The sequence below is a fragment of the Neomonachus schauinslandi genome, chromosome 8, assembly GCF_002201575.2.
Source record: "Neomonachus schauinslandi chromosome 8, ASM220157v2, whole genome shotgun sequence".
In the NCBI taxonomy this organism is placed as follows: domain Eukaryota; kingdom Metazoa; phylum Chordata; class Mammalia; order Carnivora; family Phocidae; genus Neomonachus; species Neomonachus schauinslandi.
Genome location: NC_058410.1, coordinates 32,647,386 through 32,662,706, shown reverse-complemented (window position 1 = coordinate 32,662,706; position 15,321 = coordinate 32,647,386). Strand labels below are relative to the sequence as shown.

General features: G+C 38.5%; 1 protein-coding gene across 3 annotated transcripts in view; it reads left to right on the top strand.

The window, feature by feature from the left end:
- Window positions 1-15,072, top strand: part of AKAP7 (A-kinase anchoring protein 7) — a 144,301-nt gene extending 129,229 nt beyond the window's left edge. For 2 of the 3 annotated variants that reach the window (XM_044917409.1, XM_021693452.1), the window contains one exon: window positions 13,960-14,156. In XM_044917409.1, the coding sequence (XP_044773344.1) occupies window positions 13,960-14,156 (197 nt within the window). Of the gene's footprint in view, window positions 1-13,959; window positions 14,157-14,834 lie in introns of those variants that run through there. The other variant, XM_044917408.1, reaches the window with a different exon arrangement.
- The last annotated feature ends 249 nt before the right edge of the window (window positions 15,073-15,321 follow it).

Here is a 15,321-nt window from a genome sequence, read left to right as displayed (position 1 = left end):
GTTGGGTGGAGTGTTCTATAATTGTCAGTTTGGTGGATTTGGTTACTAGTCTTCAAGTCTTCTATATTTTTATTGAATTTCTCTCTCTTTGTTCTATCAATGTAAGAGTGGACTTGAAATCTCAAACTCTACTTGTGGATTATCTATTATCCTTTCAATTCTATCAGTTTTTACTTCAGGTACTTTGAAGCTCTTGCTGTTAGTTGCATACACATTTAGGATTTTTATATCCTCTTGATGAATTGATTTCCTTAAGGTTATAAAATGTCCCTCTTTATCTCCGGTAATACTCTTTTTTTTTTTTCTGAAATCTGCTTTGTTTGATATTGACTCTCTAGCTTCCTTTTCACTAGCTTTAGTATGATATATCATTTTCCATCCTTTTACCTTTAACCTTTCTGTGTTTTTATATTTGAAGTAGATTTTTGGTAGACATCATAGTTGAATCTTATTTTTTATGCAAATTAACAATCTTTAATATGTTATTGGAGTGTTTAGACCATTCTGTGTTTTACATGATTAGCAATATGGGCGAATTTAAACCACCCACCTTGCTTGTTCTTGTCCTATCTTCTCTTTGTTCCTTTTCCTCCTCTTTTACTGCCTTATTTTGTTAAGAATTTAGGATTCCATCTATGTTTATTATTGGTTTATTAGCTATGCCTCTTTTTTATTTTTACTTTAGTGGTTGCTCTAAGGTTTTAAAATACACATTCTTAACTTATGATGGTGTGCCTTCAAATAATATAATGCCACTTCACATTTAACAAAAGAACCTTGCAACAGTTATTTCCATTTTCCCACCCAGTCTTGGTGCTCTTGTTGCCATATACTTTGTATCTATGTATTTTATAAACTCCATTTAAAACAGTTCTCACTCTCTCTCTTTTTTTTTTTTTTTTTTTAGAGAGAGAGAGAAAGAGACACAGAGTAAAGGTGGAGTAGACATGGAGAGAGAGAAAGAATCTCAAGCAGGCACCATGCCCAGTGTGGGCCCAATCCCACAACCCCTGACCATGACTCTAGCAGAAATCAAGAGTTGGACCCGGGATGCCTGCGTGGCTCAGTCTGTTAAGCGTCTGCCTTTAGCTCAGGTCATGATCCCAGGGTCCTGGGATTGAGCCCTGCATCGGGCTCCTTGCTCAGCAGGGATCCTGTTTCTCCCTCTGCCTGCCGCTCCCCCTGCTTGTGCTCACGCTCTCTCTCTCTCTCTGACAAATAAGTAAATAAAATATTTTTTAAAATTAAGAAAAAAAGAGTCGGACATTCAACCGACTGAGCCACCCAAGTGCCCCAAACCAGTTGTCTTTTAAAGAGATTAAGAATGAGAGAAAGTCTTTAATTTTTATCTACATATGTACCATATGTACAGTTTTTAGTTCTTTCTTGTCTCTGAGTAGATCCAAATTTCCATCTGGTATCATTTTTTTTTCTGCTTGAAGTTTTCCTTTAATATCTCTTCTAGTGCTGGTTGATTAACTCAGCATTTATATGTCTGGAAAAAATCTTTCTTTTGCCCTATTTTTGAAAGATAATGTGTCTGGATAAAGAGTTCTATGTTGCCTTTTCTTTATCGTTTAGGACTTTAAAGATATTGTACTCTTGTCTTTGGCTTGTATTGTTTCTGATGAGTAAGTCTGCTATCATTCTTGTCTTTGTTCCTCTGTGTATAATGCATCCTTTTTCTTTTGGCTGCTTTTATGGTTTTTTCTTAATACTGGTTTTAGCAGCTTGATCATGATGTTCCTTGGTGTGATTTTCTTCACATTTCTTACACTTGATATTTTTGAGTTTCTTGAATTTAAAGTTTTTATTGAATTTCAAACATTTTTGGCTGTATTTCTTCCTCTATATATTTTTTTCACACTCCACTTCTCCTTTCCTTAAAACCCTTTCCTAATTAAATTGAGTCTCTGGTCCAATATTCCTGTTTCTTAACTGTCTCTGTAATGTGTCTCTTACTTTCCTACTGCATCTACCAAAAATTCACGTCCTCATTGTTTCTCTTTTTATCTACTGTAAAAACTTGTCTCTATTTTTACCCCTCTCAAATCCTTCTTCCATATTCTACATGGCTATTACAGTGAATTTTCTAAAATATGCTATCCCTAAAATTCTTCAATAATTGCCTATTGCTTATAGAATGAACTTAGACTCCATGGCCTGGTACATAAGGCCCTTCATCTGTACTTGCTCTCCAGCCTTCTTTCCTCCTCCACCTCCTCCACCCTCCCCATGACACTCTGGACTCTATACCGGTACCATGGAATTACCTTCAGTTCCTTAAGTGCGTCATGCATTTTCATTCTTCTAAGCACACATTCATGCCTTTGTTATGTCTGAGAAAACCTTCCTACTCCCTCTACTCCCATGTCTGAAAACTCCTATTCACTGAGCTGAAATAATCTCCTTTGTGAAAATTAACCTTGTTATCCCTTTCCAATTCCACTGAACCTTGAACATATTCTATTATTGCACTTAACCTATTGTTTTACAATCATTGTTTATTGGTCATCCTCCTAGACTGACTTCTGTGTGATCAGAGACTAGATTTTATGTATGTATGTACTTATTTATTTATTTGAGAGAGAGCAAGCAAGGGGAGGGACAGAGGAAGAGGGAAAGAGAGAATCTTGAGCAGGCTCCATACTCAGCACGGAGCCTTATGAGGGGCTTGATCTCACGACCCTGAGATCATGACCTGAGCTGAAATCAAGAGTTGGACACTTAACCAAGTGAGCCACACAGGCACTCTGATTTTATTTATTTTTAAATACTTAGCAATGGCACATAGTAAGCACTTAATACAATGTTTGAGTAAATTAATGATTGGCTTATAGTAAGTATTGAACTCATTCTTCTTAAATAAATTGAACTCAGATCAAATCATAATACACGTACTAATAAAATAGCTATCCTATTTCGAGAGCCTCCTATCTTCTAGGTGCAATGTTAGGCACTTTCCATACCTTATCTCAAATGCTTCCAACAGCAATGCAAGGTATATTATCCTCACGAGTGGCCTATTGAGGGGAAATGTAGGTTTAGAGAGATTGTGAACAAGGTTGTGCAGTTAGAAAATGACAGAATTGGATTTCAAACTCATACATCTATATTTTTCTCTCCTTAAACACACATATTAGGAGTTTTGTCACATCACTACCCATAGTTCTAGCTCATCACCAAGGCTTCCAATAAGAAATGATAGCATTACAGTAGAAATTGCATAGAGAACATTGTGGATCATAATAGGGGACTCAGAGAACTGATGTTACAGATAGATGGAAAAGGGAAATCTCTACAGGGCTATTATATGATGTCTGGAAAGATTTCTTTGGTAGGCTGTGTGGCCTACAACCATCCAGCAAATGTGTCTTGTCCCTTCTCTGATATGACTGTATGAAGAGCAGTCTTAAGGGCACAAGTCATAGAAAGCATCCTAAGCCATGTGATTTGGAGTCTTTGCAAGGATCCTACAAGGTTCTTACAAGGGTGTGTGGGTCAAGGGGTTGGCTTCAGGCTATGCCTTGGGGAACAATGGAGGGAAGTGAACACTCTGGAGGGGCCAGCACCAGCTGTGTTAACAAAAGGCCCGAGAGGCTCATACACGTTGTCATCATGACAGCTTTGGCTGAGGCTGTGTGGGTCGTGCCCTGGCCCACTCAGGCTGTAGGGGAACTGCCTGTTGGGATCTTATCTCCCCTTTGTTTACCCTAAGACCTATTAGTGAGATTCAGTTTAACTGCATGCTGTTCACCCCCTCCAATTTGACAGTGGTGAGGATGGGGTGGATGGAGGGACACACAGTATAGTGTGGGATCCCTTGGGGGTGGAAATTATCCATTTTTCATATAAAGCATCATCTGTGCTACTGAACCCAGAATAAAACTTAGAAAGGCATGTTTTTTTTTTTCTTTTTGAAATTTATGTTATAGAAAATATTTAAAATACAGTTTTGGTATTTTGTTTCTAAAATTTTCTGGGGTGTGTGTGTGTGTGTGTGTTGGATATGGGAAGGAATTTTGGTATTTGGCAAGAGGAGGGGAGCTTTATTTACAGGACCTCTATTTCCTGCGGTGTTACAGCTAATACTTCAGGCGGATAAGTGCCAAAGGACAGTGTGAGTTTAAATGTGCACTTGGGGACAATTCTTGATCTGTCCCTCATCACAGATAAGTTGCAAGTGGTGTGCTAGGAAGTTGAGTGTGCCACCCCAGTTTTTAGAATAGCCTGCAGATCTATATTAACATTTCTTTTCATCTGGGTAGATGAAAGAAAAGGTAAGCTCAGTCAAAGAAAAATCTGCTGGGGGGACACAATTATGCTTCAGGAATGTGGAGGACAAAATGGTGCAAGTGATGGGAAGATGCTTGTTCAGATACCACATGAAGTTCCTGAGAGTTGGGATGTGAGCTAGTGAGAACTTTTTTTTTAATTTAGACTTTATTTTTTTAGAGCAGATTTAGGTTCACAGAAAAATTGAGAGGAAGATACAGAGATTTCCTGTACACCCTCTGTTCCCCACATGCATAGCCTCCCGCACCATCAGTATCTCCCACCAGAGTGATACTTTGTTACAATTGATGAATCTACACTGACACATCATTACCACCCAGAGCCTAGTTTACTTTATAGTTCACTCCAGGTATTGTACATGCTCTGGGGCTCAGACAAGCATATAATGTCCTGTATCCATCATTATGGTATCATACAGAATATTTTCACTGCCCTAAAAATCCTCTGTGCTCTGCTTATTCATCTCTCCCCTCCCCACCAACCCCTGGCCACCACTGATCTTTTTACTGTGTCCATAGTTTTGCCTTTTCCAGAGTGTCATATAGTTGGAATCATATAATACATAGCCTTTCCAGGTTGGCTTCTTTCACTTAGTAATATGCATTTGAGGTTCTTTGGTGTCATTTTATGGCTTGATAACTCATTTCTTTTTAGCACTGAATAGTATTATTCCATTATCTGGATGTACCACAGTTTATCCATTCACCTGCTGGAGGACATCTTGGTTTCAGGTTTTGACAGTTATGAATAAAGATGCTATAAACAAAAATAAATATAAAATTGAACTAAAAGAGTTAACATGAAAAAAAAAGATGCTGTTAACACCCATGTGCGGGTATTTGTGTGGACCTAAGTTTTCAGCTACTTTGGGCAAATACTAATGCATGTGCTTGCTTGACTGTATGATAAGAATATGTTTAGTTTTCGTAAGAAACCATCCTCTGTCTTCCAAAGTGGCTGAAACATTTTGCATTCCCACCAGCAATGAATGAGAATTTCTGTAGCCCCATATGCTTGTCAGCATTTGGTGTTGTTGGTGTTCTGGATTTTGGCCATTCTAATAGGTGTGTACTGATGTCTCGTTGTTGTTTTAATTTGCATCTCCCTGATGGCTTATGATGTGGAACATCTTTTCATATGCTTACTTGCCATCTATATGTCTTTTTTGGTGATTTTCTATTAAGACCTTTGGCCTATTTTTTAAGTGAGTTGTTTGTTTTCTTATTGTTGAGTTTTGAAGAGTTCTTCGCGTATTTTGGATAATAGTTCTTTTTAAAAATATTTTCTCCCATTCTGTGGCTTGTATTCCCATTAGCTTGACATTTTCATTTTCCACAGAGCGGAAGGTTTTAATTTTAATGAAGTCTAGCTTATCAGTTATTTCTTTAATGGGTTGTATCTTTGGTTTTATATCAAAAAAGTCATTGTTGTACCCAAGGTCATCCAGATTTTCTCTTATGTTATCTGCTAGGAGTTTTATAGTTTTGCATTTTATAATTAGGTCTGTGATGCATATTTTGCATATATGTGGATGTCCAGTTGTTCCAGCATCATTTGTTAAAGAGACTGTCCCCCTGTATTGCTTTTGCTCCTTTTTCAAAGATCAGTTTTTGTGTGGGTCTATTTCTGTGCTCTCTCTGTTCTGTTCCAGTGATATATTTATCTATTCTTTTATCAATACCAGACTGTCTTATTACAGTTTTATAGCTAGTCTTGAAGTTGGGTAGTGTCAGTCCCCCAACTTTGTTCTCTTCCTTTAATATTGCATTAGCTACTATGTTATTTTTTCCTCTCCATAGAAACTTTAGAATCAGTTCATTGTTATCCATAAAATAATTTGCTGGGATTTTGATTGGGACAGTTGAGTACTTTTAGTGTGGTTGTACTTTCTCCCTTGGTCTTACATGGCATTGTAAGCAAGATTTCTTTTATTTTCTTTTATAAATCTTAGCATGATTTATTCTTTTTTAAAGAGAGATATTATTTATTTATTTGAGGGAGAAAGGAGAGAATGTGAACTGGTGGAGGGGCAAAGGGGGAGAGAGAGGGAGGGAATCTCAAGCAGACTCCACGCTGAGCACAGAGCCAGATGTGGGGCTCAATCCCACGACCCTGAGATCATGACTGAGCTTTAACCAAGAGTCAGACACTTAACAGACTGAGCCACCCAGTCACTCCTCTCATGATTTAGTCTTGTCAAGACAAATAGATATTTGTGGTGGGTGGGGAATGGTGATGGTTCCTGAAGCCCACTGTGTGACATCAACTAAGCAATTAACTCACACAGAAGGACAGCTGAACCATATTAATGTTGATCTTAAATTATTCTAGTAGGTAGAACATATTTTTATTACCACAAAGGAATTTACTTTTTTTTTGACCACAAAAATAAATTTTCTCTCTACATTGGGTCGGTATCAGAGATTTCAGGTATTATAACGAAAACAGAATCATGGGTGCATACAGTGGATTAATGGTGTTATAATTCTTAGAGTGTGGAATTGCTTACTTGAAATTTGTTGAAAATTTAGGTCTTTTTCAGGGACAGTACTTTATTTGGTGGGCTTAACAGAATTTCTCATTGCCTTTCTTTTATATTTTTAGTATTCCCCTAAGAAATTGATTGAAGATATTCTGGGGGAGACTTCTAAAATAACAGTGTCAAAGACAAAGTTTAATCTGTCACTTTAAGTAGGTATGATATTAAATAACCCAACTAGACCAAGAAAGAAAATTTTATCAAGAATTTGCTTCATAGGTTGGAAATATTTTTTGCATGCAAAAAATATTGGAATACCAAAAGATAGTTTGTGTACCTTGCAATGGAATGTTGAAATGCTATTCAAAATTTTTTAAATTTAATTTTATTATGTTATGTTAGTCACCATACAATACATCATTAGTTTTTGACGTAAGCAATTCATGATTCATTGTTTTTGTATAACACCCAGTGCTCCATGCAGTACGTGCCCTCCTTAATACCCATCACTGGGCTAACCAATCCCCCCTCCCCCCTCCCCTCTAAAACCCTCAGTTTGTTTCTCAGAGTCCATAGTCACTTATGGTTCGTCTCCCCCTCCGATTTCCCCCCCTTCATTTTTCCCTTCCTTCTCCTGATGTACTCCATGCTATTCATTATGTTCCACAAATAAATGAAACCATATGATAATTGACTTTCTCTGCTTGACTTATTTCACTTAGCATAATCTCCTCCAGTCCCATCCATGTTGATGTAAAAGGGTATTCATCCTTTCTGATGGCTGAGTAATATTCCATTGTATATATGGACCACATCTTCTTTATCCATTCATCTGTTGAAGGGCATCTTGGCTCTTTCCACAACTTGGCTATTGCGGATATTGCTGATATGAACATTGAGGTGCATATGGCCCTTCTTTTCACTACATCTGTGTCTTTGGGGTAAATACCCAGTAGTGCAATTGCTGGGTCATAGGGTAGCTCTATATTTAATTTTTTGAGGCACCTCCACACTGTTTTCCAAAGTGGCTGTACCAACTTGCATTCCCACCAACAGTGTAAGAGGGTTCCCCTTTCTCCATACCCTCTCCAACTTTTGTTTTTTCTTGCCTTGTCAACTTTTGCCATTCTAAGTGGTGTAAGGTGGTATCTCAGTGTGGTTTCGATTTGAATTTCCCTGATGGCTAATGATGATGAACATTTTTTCATGTGTCTGTTAGCCATTTGTATGTTTTCTTTTGAGAAGTGTCTGTTCATGTCTTCTGCCCATTTTTTGACTTATTTGTTTTTTGGGTGTTGAGTTTGAGAAGTTCTTTATAGATCTTGGAAATCAGCACTTTGTCTGTAGTGTATCTTCTCCCATTCTGTGGGTTGCCTCTTTGTTTTGTTGACTGTTTCCTTTGCTGTGCAGAAGTTTTTTATCTTGATGAAGTACCAAAAGTTCATTTTTGCTTTTGCTTCACTAGCCTTTGGAGGTGTATCTTGAAAGAAATTGCTGTGGCCGATGTCAAAGAATGAAACTTGACCATTCTCTAACACCACACACAAAGATAAACTCAAAATGGATGAAAGGCCTCAATGTGAGACAGGAATCCATCAGAATCCTAGAGGAGAACATAGGCAGTAACCTCTTTGAAATGCTATTTTAAACTATGCTTCAGGTAAAAGGAAGGTAGCCATTTATCTTAGAGGTCACTGTAGAGACCTACATTTATTCAAGTAGTAGGCAGAAGAAAAATACAGTATAATTTTAATCTTAAGCTGCCTCTTGTTAGTTAAGTTGAACTAAGTCTGTTGAAAGTGGGACTACAAATATGGTCTTAGTGGAATACAGATACATGTTTTTAGAATTGCTGCCCACTTTCAAGGCTCTCTGATGAACCTTCCAGTAGGGTATTCCTTGAGGTGACATAGAATAGTCTTGAGTATGCTTTGCGGAAATCATAAGGTGGAATTCAGGACAGATCTGGAAGATTCATTTATAAATTTCTTTGCTTTTTTGGTTGATTGGTTAGTTATTGTAGATGGTTAATATTTGTCCCATAGGCTGGATATTTTGTCATATTGACCAGGTTTATCAAGCCAAGTGGTTGGAGATTTTCACACGACTATTTAGATTACTCTGGAATTCTCTGCTCTTGCTTTAAATTTTTTTTTCTTCTTCTTGCTTTAAATTAATATTAAATGTAAATTTCTGGCCAAGGTGTGCTATCCTTATAGCAAGATAGCAACATTTAAAGTCCTTTAAGGACTTTAATCAACAGTTCATTGGACTGAAAAATATTTGTTGAGCTCTCATGAGTGAGGGATGACTGAGAAGCCTGGGACATGGTTTCTCTACTCAAGACCAGATCTTTAGCAGAGTGGACACTCAATCAGTAGTTGTTGAATAAATATATTAATAAATAATGCTCATAATTTGTGAAGAAACTAAGAAAGGAAAACCAGCAGGACTTTGTTTTGTCCTCTGCTGAGTCCCCGTAGGCTAGAATAGCCAGGTATATTGTAGGTCCTCAGTGCATATGTGAATGAATGACCAAATGACCATGTACCATCCCTGCAGCCAGAGTTCTTGGAGCCACTTCCAGCTGGGTTAGTCAGGGAAGGCTTCATGGAGCAAAGGGATTTTGATTAGAGAAAGGGAGGGCCATCTAGAAATAGAGGATGATGTGGAGGCTCCTCAGGAGAGGTTGGAACCTGGCAGTGGAAGCACAGCAGTGGTGGCTGACCACCAAAGGTAAATTTTAGAAAGCTTAGGAAGACTGGTTTAAATTTTCCTGTAGAGACAATGGAGACTAAAAAGGACAGTTTAGAAATATTAATCTAGAGGAGAAGAGAAATTTTAAAAAGCACTTTGTTGGGGCTTGGTGATTAAATGGGTCACCATTTAATGAGGGAAATGAAGCAGTTAGAGATGGTGACAATCTTGTTTTGAGCTTGGTTGACTTGGATAATAGTAAAAGCATAATCAGAAATAGGAAAGTCAGAAGGGAAAAATTAACATTTTGTGGGAAGATTTTTGTGTTTTAAACCTCTTAGTGTTTGAAGTAATGGGAATACTTCATAGTAGACTGAGAATAATCTCAGAAACACAGATTATTTGACCTGAGGCATCTTAGGGAGTGAGTTATGATTAGACTCCAATACAACCCTCTGTCTTACTGATGATGTGTCAGTGATGTGATGACTGATGTTATCTTAAAACTGACGAGTGTAGGGAACAATCTGGAGGAATGCGTTCTCTGGCCTAGGTGCATGGCGCAAGTAGGGTGACGGATGCAGTCATTTCCAGTGTTTTGGAGGGCACTTAGAGTATACCTTCATTTGCAGTTTGATTTTCCCCTTTTTAATGTTTTTATGGCTTTTTGTTGTGTTTTGTTTTGTTTTGTTTTGTTTTGTTAGACAGCGAGAGTGCGTGAGCATGAACTGGTGGGGGTGGGGCTAAGGGAGAGAGAGAGAATCTTAAGCAGACTCCCTACTAAGCGTGGAGCCCAATGCAGGGCTCCATCTCACCACCCTGAGATCATGACCTGAGCTGAAATCAAGAGTTGGGCGCTTAACCGACTGAGCCAGCCAGGCGCCCCACCCTTTTAAGTTTGAAGAGCCATTATACAAATAGTTCCAGAGAGGTAACACGTTTGGAGGTATCAGCTATACAGTATAAACACTATCTTGTAAGATTAAGATAAAATCCTTTAAGTATTACACAATATGTTCATTCCTTCTTACTAATAAAAATAGTCTTAAATTGCCCGCAAATATGGTATCAGTAATGAATTTCTTTATCTTTCTTTTGATAATATCCTGACGTATTTATGTTCAGGAACTTCTATGTAGATATTATGGAGTTGAAGCTTACTCAATTCTAAGCATATTTTGCACCACTAATGTTCTTTCTAGAACTTTTGATCATGAGTCCTGAGTGCCATATTGCCACTTCTGAGGGGAAAGCAGTTGCTAAGGGCTCCCACTGGTAGCAAGTCTAGATGAGTCTTTAAGCTATCTTTCATCTGCTTGGATGTTTCTAGGAATGATGGTTATAAACAGAGTTGGTCCTGGACATGTGTTAAATAGAAGTGGTGGGGCTCAGAAGGAGGGTTGGAGACCAATTCTCACCCTTAGCATATGTGCTTTTGTACTTAATCCCTGTCATATGTAAGGATAGAAGGTAATTATCCATCCTCCAGCTCACACCCTTACTAACTACCTGTCCCAGATCTGAGGGTGTGAGTGCAACACTGGGCTTTTGCCTTCTGGAGGCCATGGGTGATATTCCAAAACTGAGCTGACCTTTATGTGTGAGCAGTCTAGTTACTTCTTTTTCTTCCCCAGCTTTATTGAGATATAATTGACATATGACACTGTGTAAGTTTAAGGTACAGAATGTGATGATTTGATACACCTATAGATTGCAAAATGTTTGCCACAAAGACATTAGTGAACACATGCTTTACTTCACATAATTATATTTTAAGATTGTTGGTATAGTGAGAACATTAAAGCTCTACTCTCTTGCAGCATTCACGTGTATGATATAGTGTTGTTAACTATAATTGCCATGCTGTCCATTAGATCCCCAGAACTTACTCATCTTATAACTGAAAATTTGTGCCCGTTGGCCAACATTCCTCATTTTTCTACTCTTGCTCAGTCCCTGGCAACCACCATTCTACTTTCTGTTTCTTTGAGTTCAGTGTTTCTAGATTGCACATATAAATGAGATCACACAGTATTTGTCTTTCTCTGACTTCTTTCCCTTAGCATAATGCCCTCAAGTTCCATCCATGTTGTCACAAATGGCAGGATTTCCTTCTTTTAATGGCTGAATATTTCATTTTATATAAATACCACATTTCATTTTCTTTATCCATTCATCAGTGTACTGAGGTTGTTTTCTTGTCTTAGCTATTGTGAGATATATTGTGATGAACATGGGAGCACAGATATCTTGTTGGGATTATGATTTCATCTTCTTCAGATATATACCTAGAAGTGGGATCACTGGATCATATGGTCATTCTACTTTTAATTTTTTGAGAACCTTCCATACCGTTCTCCATCATAGCTGCACCAATTTACATTTCCATCAGTAGTGCACAAGGGTTCCCTTTCTTCCACATCCTTGCCAGTATTTGTTACCTCTTATTTTTTTGATAATAACTATTTAATAGGTGTGAAGTGATATCTCACTGTGGTTTTGATTTGCATTTCCCTGATGATTAGTGATATTGAGCACTTTTCATGTACTTGTTAACCATTTGTATGTCTTACTTGGAAAAGTGTCTATTCACGTCCTCTGCCCATTTTTAAATTGGATTGTTTGTGTTTTTGCTATTGAGTTGTATGAGTTCCTTATGTATTTTGAATACTAACCCCTTCTCAGATATATGATTTGCAAATATTTCCTCCCATTCTGTAGATTGCCTTTCATTTTGTTGGTTGTTTCTTTTGCTGTGCAGAAGATTTTTAGTTTGATATAGTCCCACTTGCTGATTTTTACTTTCATTGCTTGCTCTTTGATGTCATCCAAAAAAATCATTGCTAAGACCATTGTCAAGCAGCTTTTTTTCCTTTGTTTTCTTCTAGAAGTTTTCTGGTTTTAGGTCTTATGTTTAAGTCCTTAATCCATTTTGAGTTAATGTTTGTGAGTGTGCATAAGATAGGAGTCCAGTTTCATTATTTTGCATGTGGATGCCCAGTCTTCCAAGCACCATTTATCGAAGAGGCTATCCTTTCGCCATTGTGTTTTCTCGGCTCCATTGTCAAATATTAGTTGACCGTATATGCATGAGTTTATTTCTGGGCTCTAGATTCTGCTCCATTGGTCTATGTGTCTGTTTTTATGCTAATACCATACTGTGTTGATTATTGTTGGATGTTCTGTATATATCTGTTAGGTCCATTTGGTTTAAAGTATAGTTCAAGCCCACATGATTTTCTGTCTGGATGATCTATTCATTGTTGAAAGTAGAATATTAAAGTCTTGTACTATTATTATAATATGCTGTCTGTCACTCACTTGAGATCTATTAGTATTTGTTTATCATATTTAGGTGCTCGAATGTCTTTCCCTTCAGTCATCTGCCTTTCTGGGTCAACAGCTCAGTGGAAGGAGATGAGGGACTAAATGGGCATGAGAGATGAGCTCCTTGTGTTTTTTCCCAGTTAATGGAGACAAGGAAGAGAGTGAGTGGGAAATGTCTAGCATAGGAGGAATAGGTGAGAATCAGCCCTTTTGCAGTAAAATGAAAGGTAGAATAATTAAACCTTGATCATCACTAGCAGGGAAATAAAATGGCCATAGAGTTTTTTTTTTAAAGATTTTATTTATTTATTTAAGAGGGAGAGAAAGAGAGAAACGAGCGAGTGAGCAAGAGCACAAGAGCAGGGGGAGGGTGAAGCAGACTCCCCCGCTGAGCAGGGAGCCCGATGCAAGGCTCAATCCCAGGAGGCTGGGATCATGACCTGAGCGGAAGGCAGATGCTTAACGGACTAAGCCACCCAGGTGCCCTGTGGCCGTAAAGTATTAACATCTAGTAATTTACTCTCATCATCCTAACTCTTGAAGAGTTTCTTATTTCTTAAATTGCAGTGATCGCACTGAGAGTAAAAAGAATATTAGTTTTACGAGCTTATTTTAAACCAGTTCCTAGCAGTAGTAACTGCCTTTGTCTTCCTGGGCATGCTGAGAGTTGGTTAACAACCAACCTATGGGCCAAACATTTAGAACACTAGTGATCCTAAGTAGTTAGTTGATTGGGAAATCTTGATCGCCTGACATTTGGCAGTGGCGAAGGAAAAGCAGACGCAGATCTAGTTGGTGAATTCACGTGCCTGAGGCTCCAGGTGATGGGCACATGGACTTTAATAGTAGCAAATAGGCATGGATGAGAGAAGAACAATAATTCTAGAAATGGGAAGCTTCCAGCATGGCGAGGTGGCATATTTTTTTAGATTGGGGTTAATGAACTACTTTTCAATCTGAAATCTTCAGGAATAGGCAGTTTCCTGTTTCTGCAAATACCAAATGAAAGGCCAAGCCATTATTCTTGGATTTATAGATCCAATTTACCAGATTGAAAGGACACTTGCTCTCTTTAACTAAGCGAACTAGCCGGCCCCTGCATGCCGAGTTTCTGTGGCAGTATGACCTCAGTGACCTCTCTTCTCTATTGTGGAATGTAGGTGATAAGAATGGAGGTGAGCCCGATGATGCTGAACTGGTAAGGCTCAGTAAGAGGCTGGTGGAGAACGCGGTGCTCAAGGCTGTCCAGCAGTATCTGGAAGAAACACAGAACAAAAGCAAGCCAGGGGATGGGAGCTCTGTGAAAACTCAAGAGGCTGATAGGAATGGCACTGACAGTGACAACAACAGGAAGTGAGAGCCCAGTGCAGGCAGGCCCCCGCTGCTCCGTGAGAAGCATCCCGCTCCCCTCTGCTGGGTCAACGGACTAATTTGCATTGCGCCGTTTCAGTGTCTCTTGTCCAGTCTGTGGAGATTGCCCACCACTTTCATGATCAGTGTGTTCGCATTTCTGAAACAGAAGAGAAATGGAGTGCTGGGACTGGCAGAGGAAATTAACTTTCAGAAGAATGGCCCAAGTTTCACTTGCCCTCCGCCATGGCCGAGGGAGAGGGAACTTTGGGTTATGCCTCGTGGACTCAAATTAAAGGCCGTGGAAAGGGCCTGGCCATCAATGGTATACTGCCGTCTATGTTGCTTAGCAGGGCATTTGACCACTTTATCTGAGGCCAGAACACACACACAGCTAACAAGTGCTAAGTTCAAATAATCACTGTTGAAATCGTTCTCCATACTCTTGGTCCATAATGTCTCACGTCCGTCCTGCATCTGCTGTTGCTAAGCGTTGATTTTTATTTACAGTAAATTGGTTTCGTGCAAATGATATATTTTTGGCAAAATGCAACCTTTTCTATAAAACGTGGGCAACATCTTACAGGTTTCTTTTAACCTTCTTTTGATAAGTCTGTGTGCCATATTTCATGTTTTTCACTGACATTTGTATATAAAATGTATTATATAATTTTTTTTTCCATAGGCAAGCAACCTATTGGACTCCGGGACTTAATTAATGAAGCTTTGCGTCGAGAAAGGATGAGTCTGAAGTCCAAAGTGAAACAGATAAAGGAACTTTTGTTAAAGCCTGAGACCCAGGCCAGGATTAGGAGGGAGCTTTTTGAAGGAAGATCTGTTAACAACAGTAATCAAGGAAACCAGGTTGATTTCAGTACAACTTTGACATAAGGTCTACATTACTACCATGGTACCCTACTCAATGCAACCTTGTCCGATTATTTCATAGCTCTTTGGTAAATACCAAAGAACTGTTCTGATAGTGTCTACACAACAGGAAGCCAGCATTTGGTAAGGAATTAACAATTTCTTGCCAAAGAAAACTGATCCTGCTCTGTTACGTTTAAAGCTAAACTTGTGTTTCAGCATGTTTGTTTCTGTAATATCAAGAGTTATTTTATAGAAAGGACTTAATTAGCTGTTGTGAGATGTTTCTTGGGTTCTCACAGATA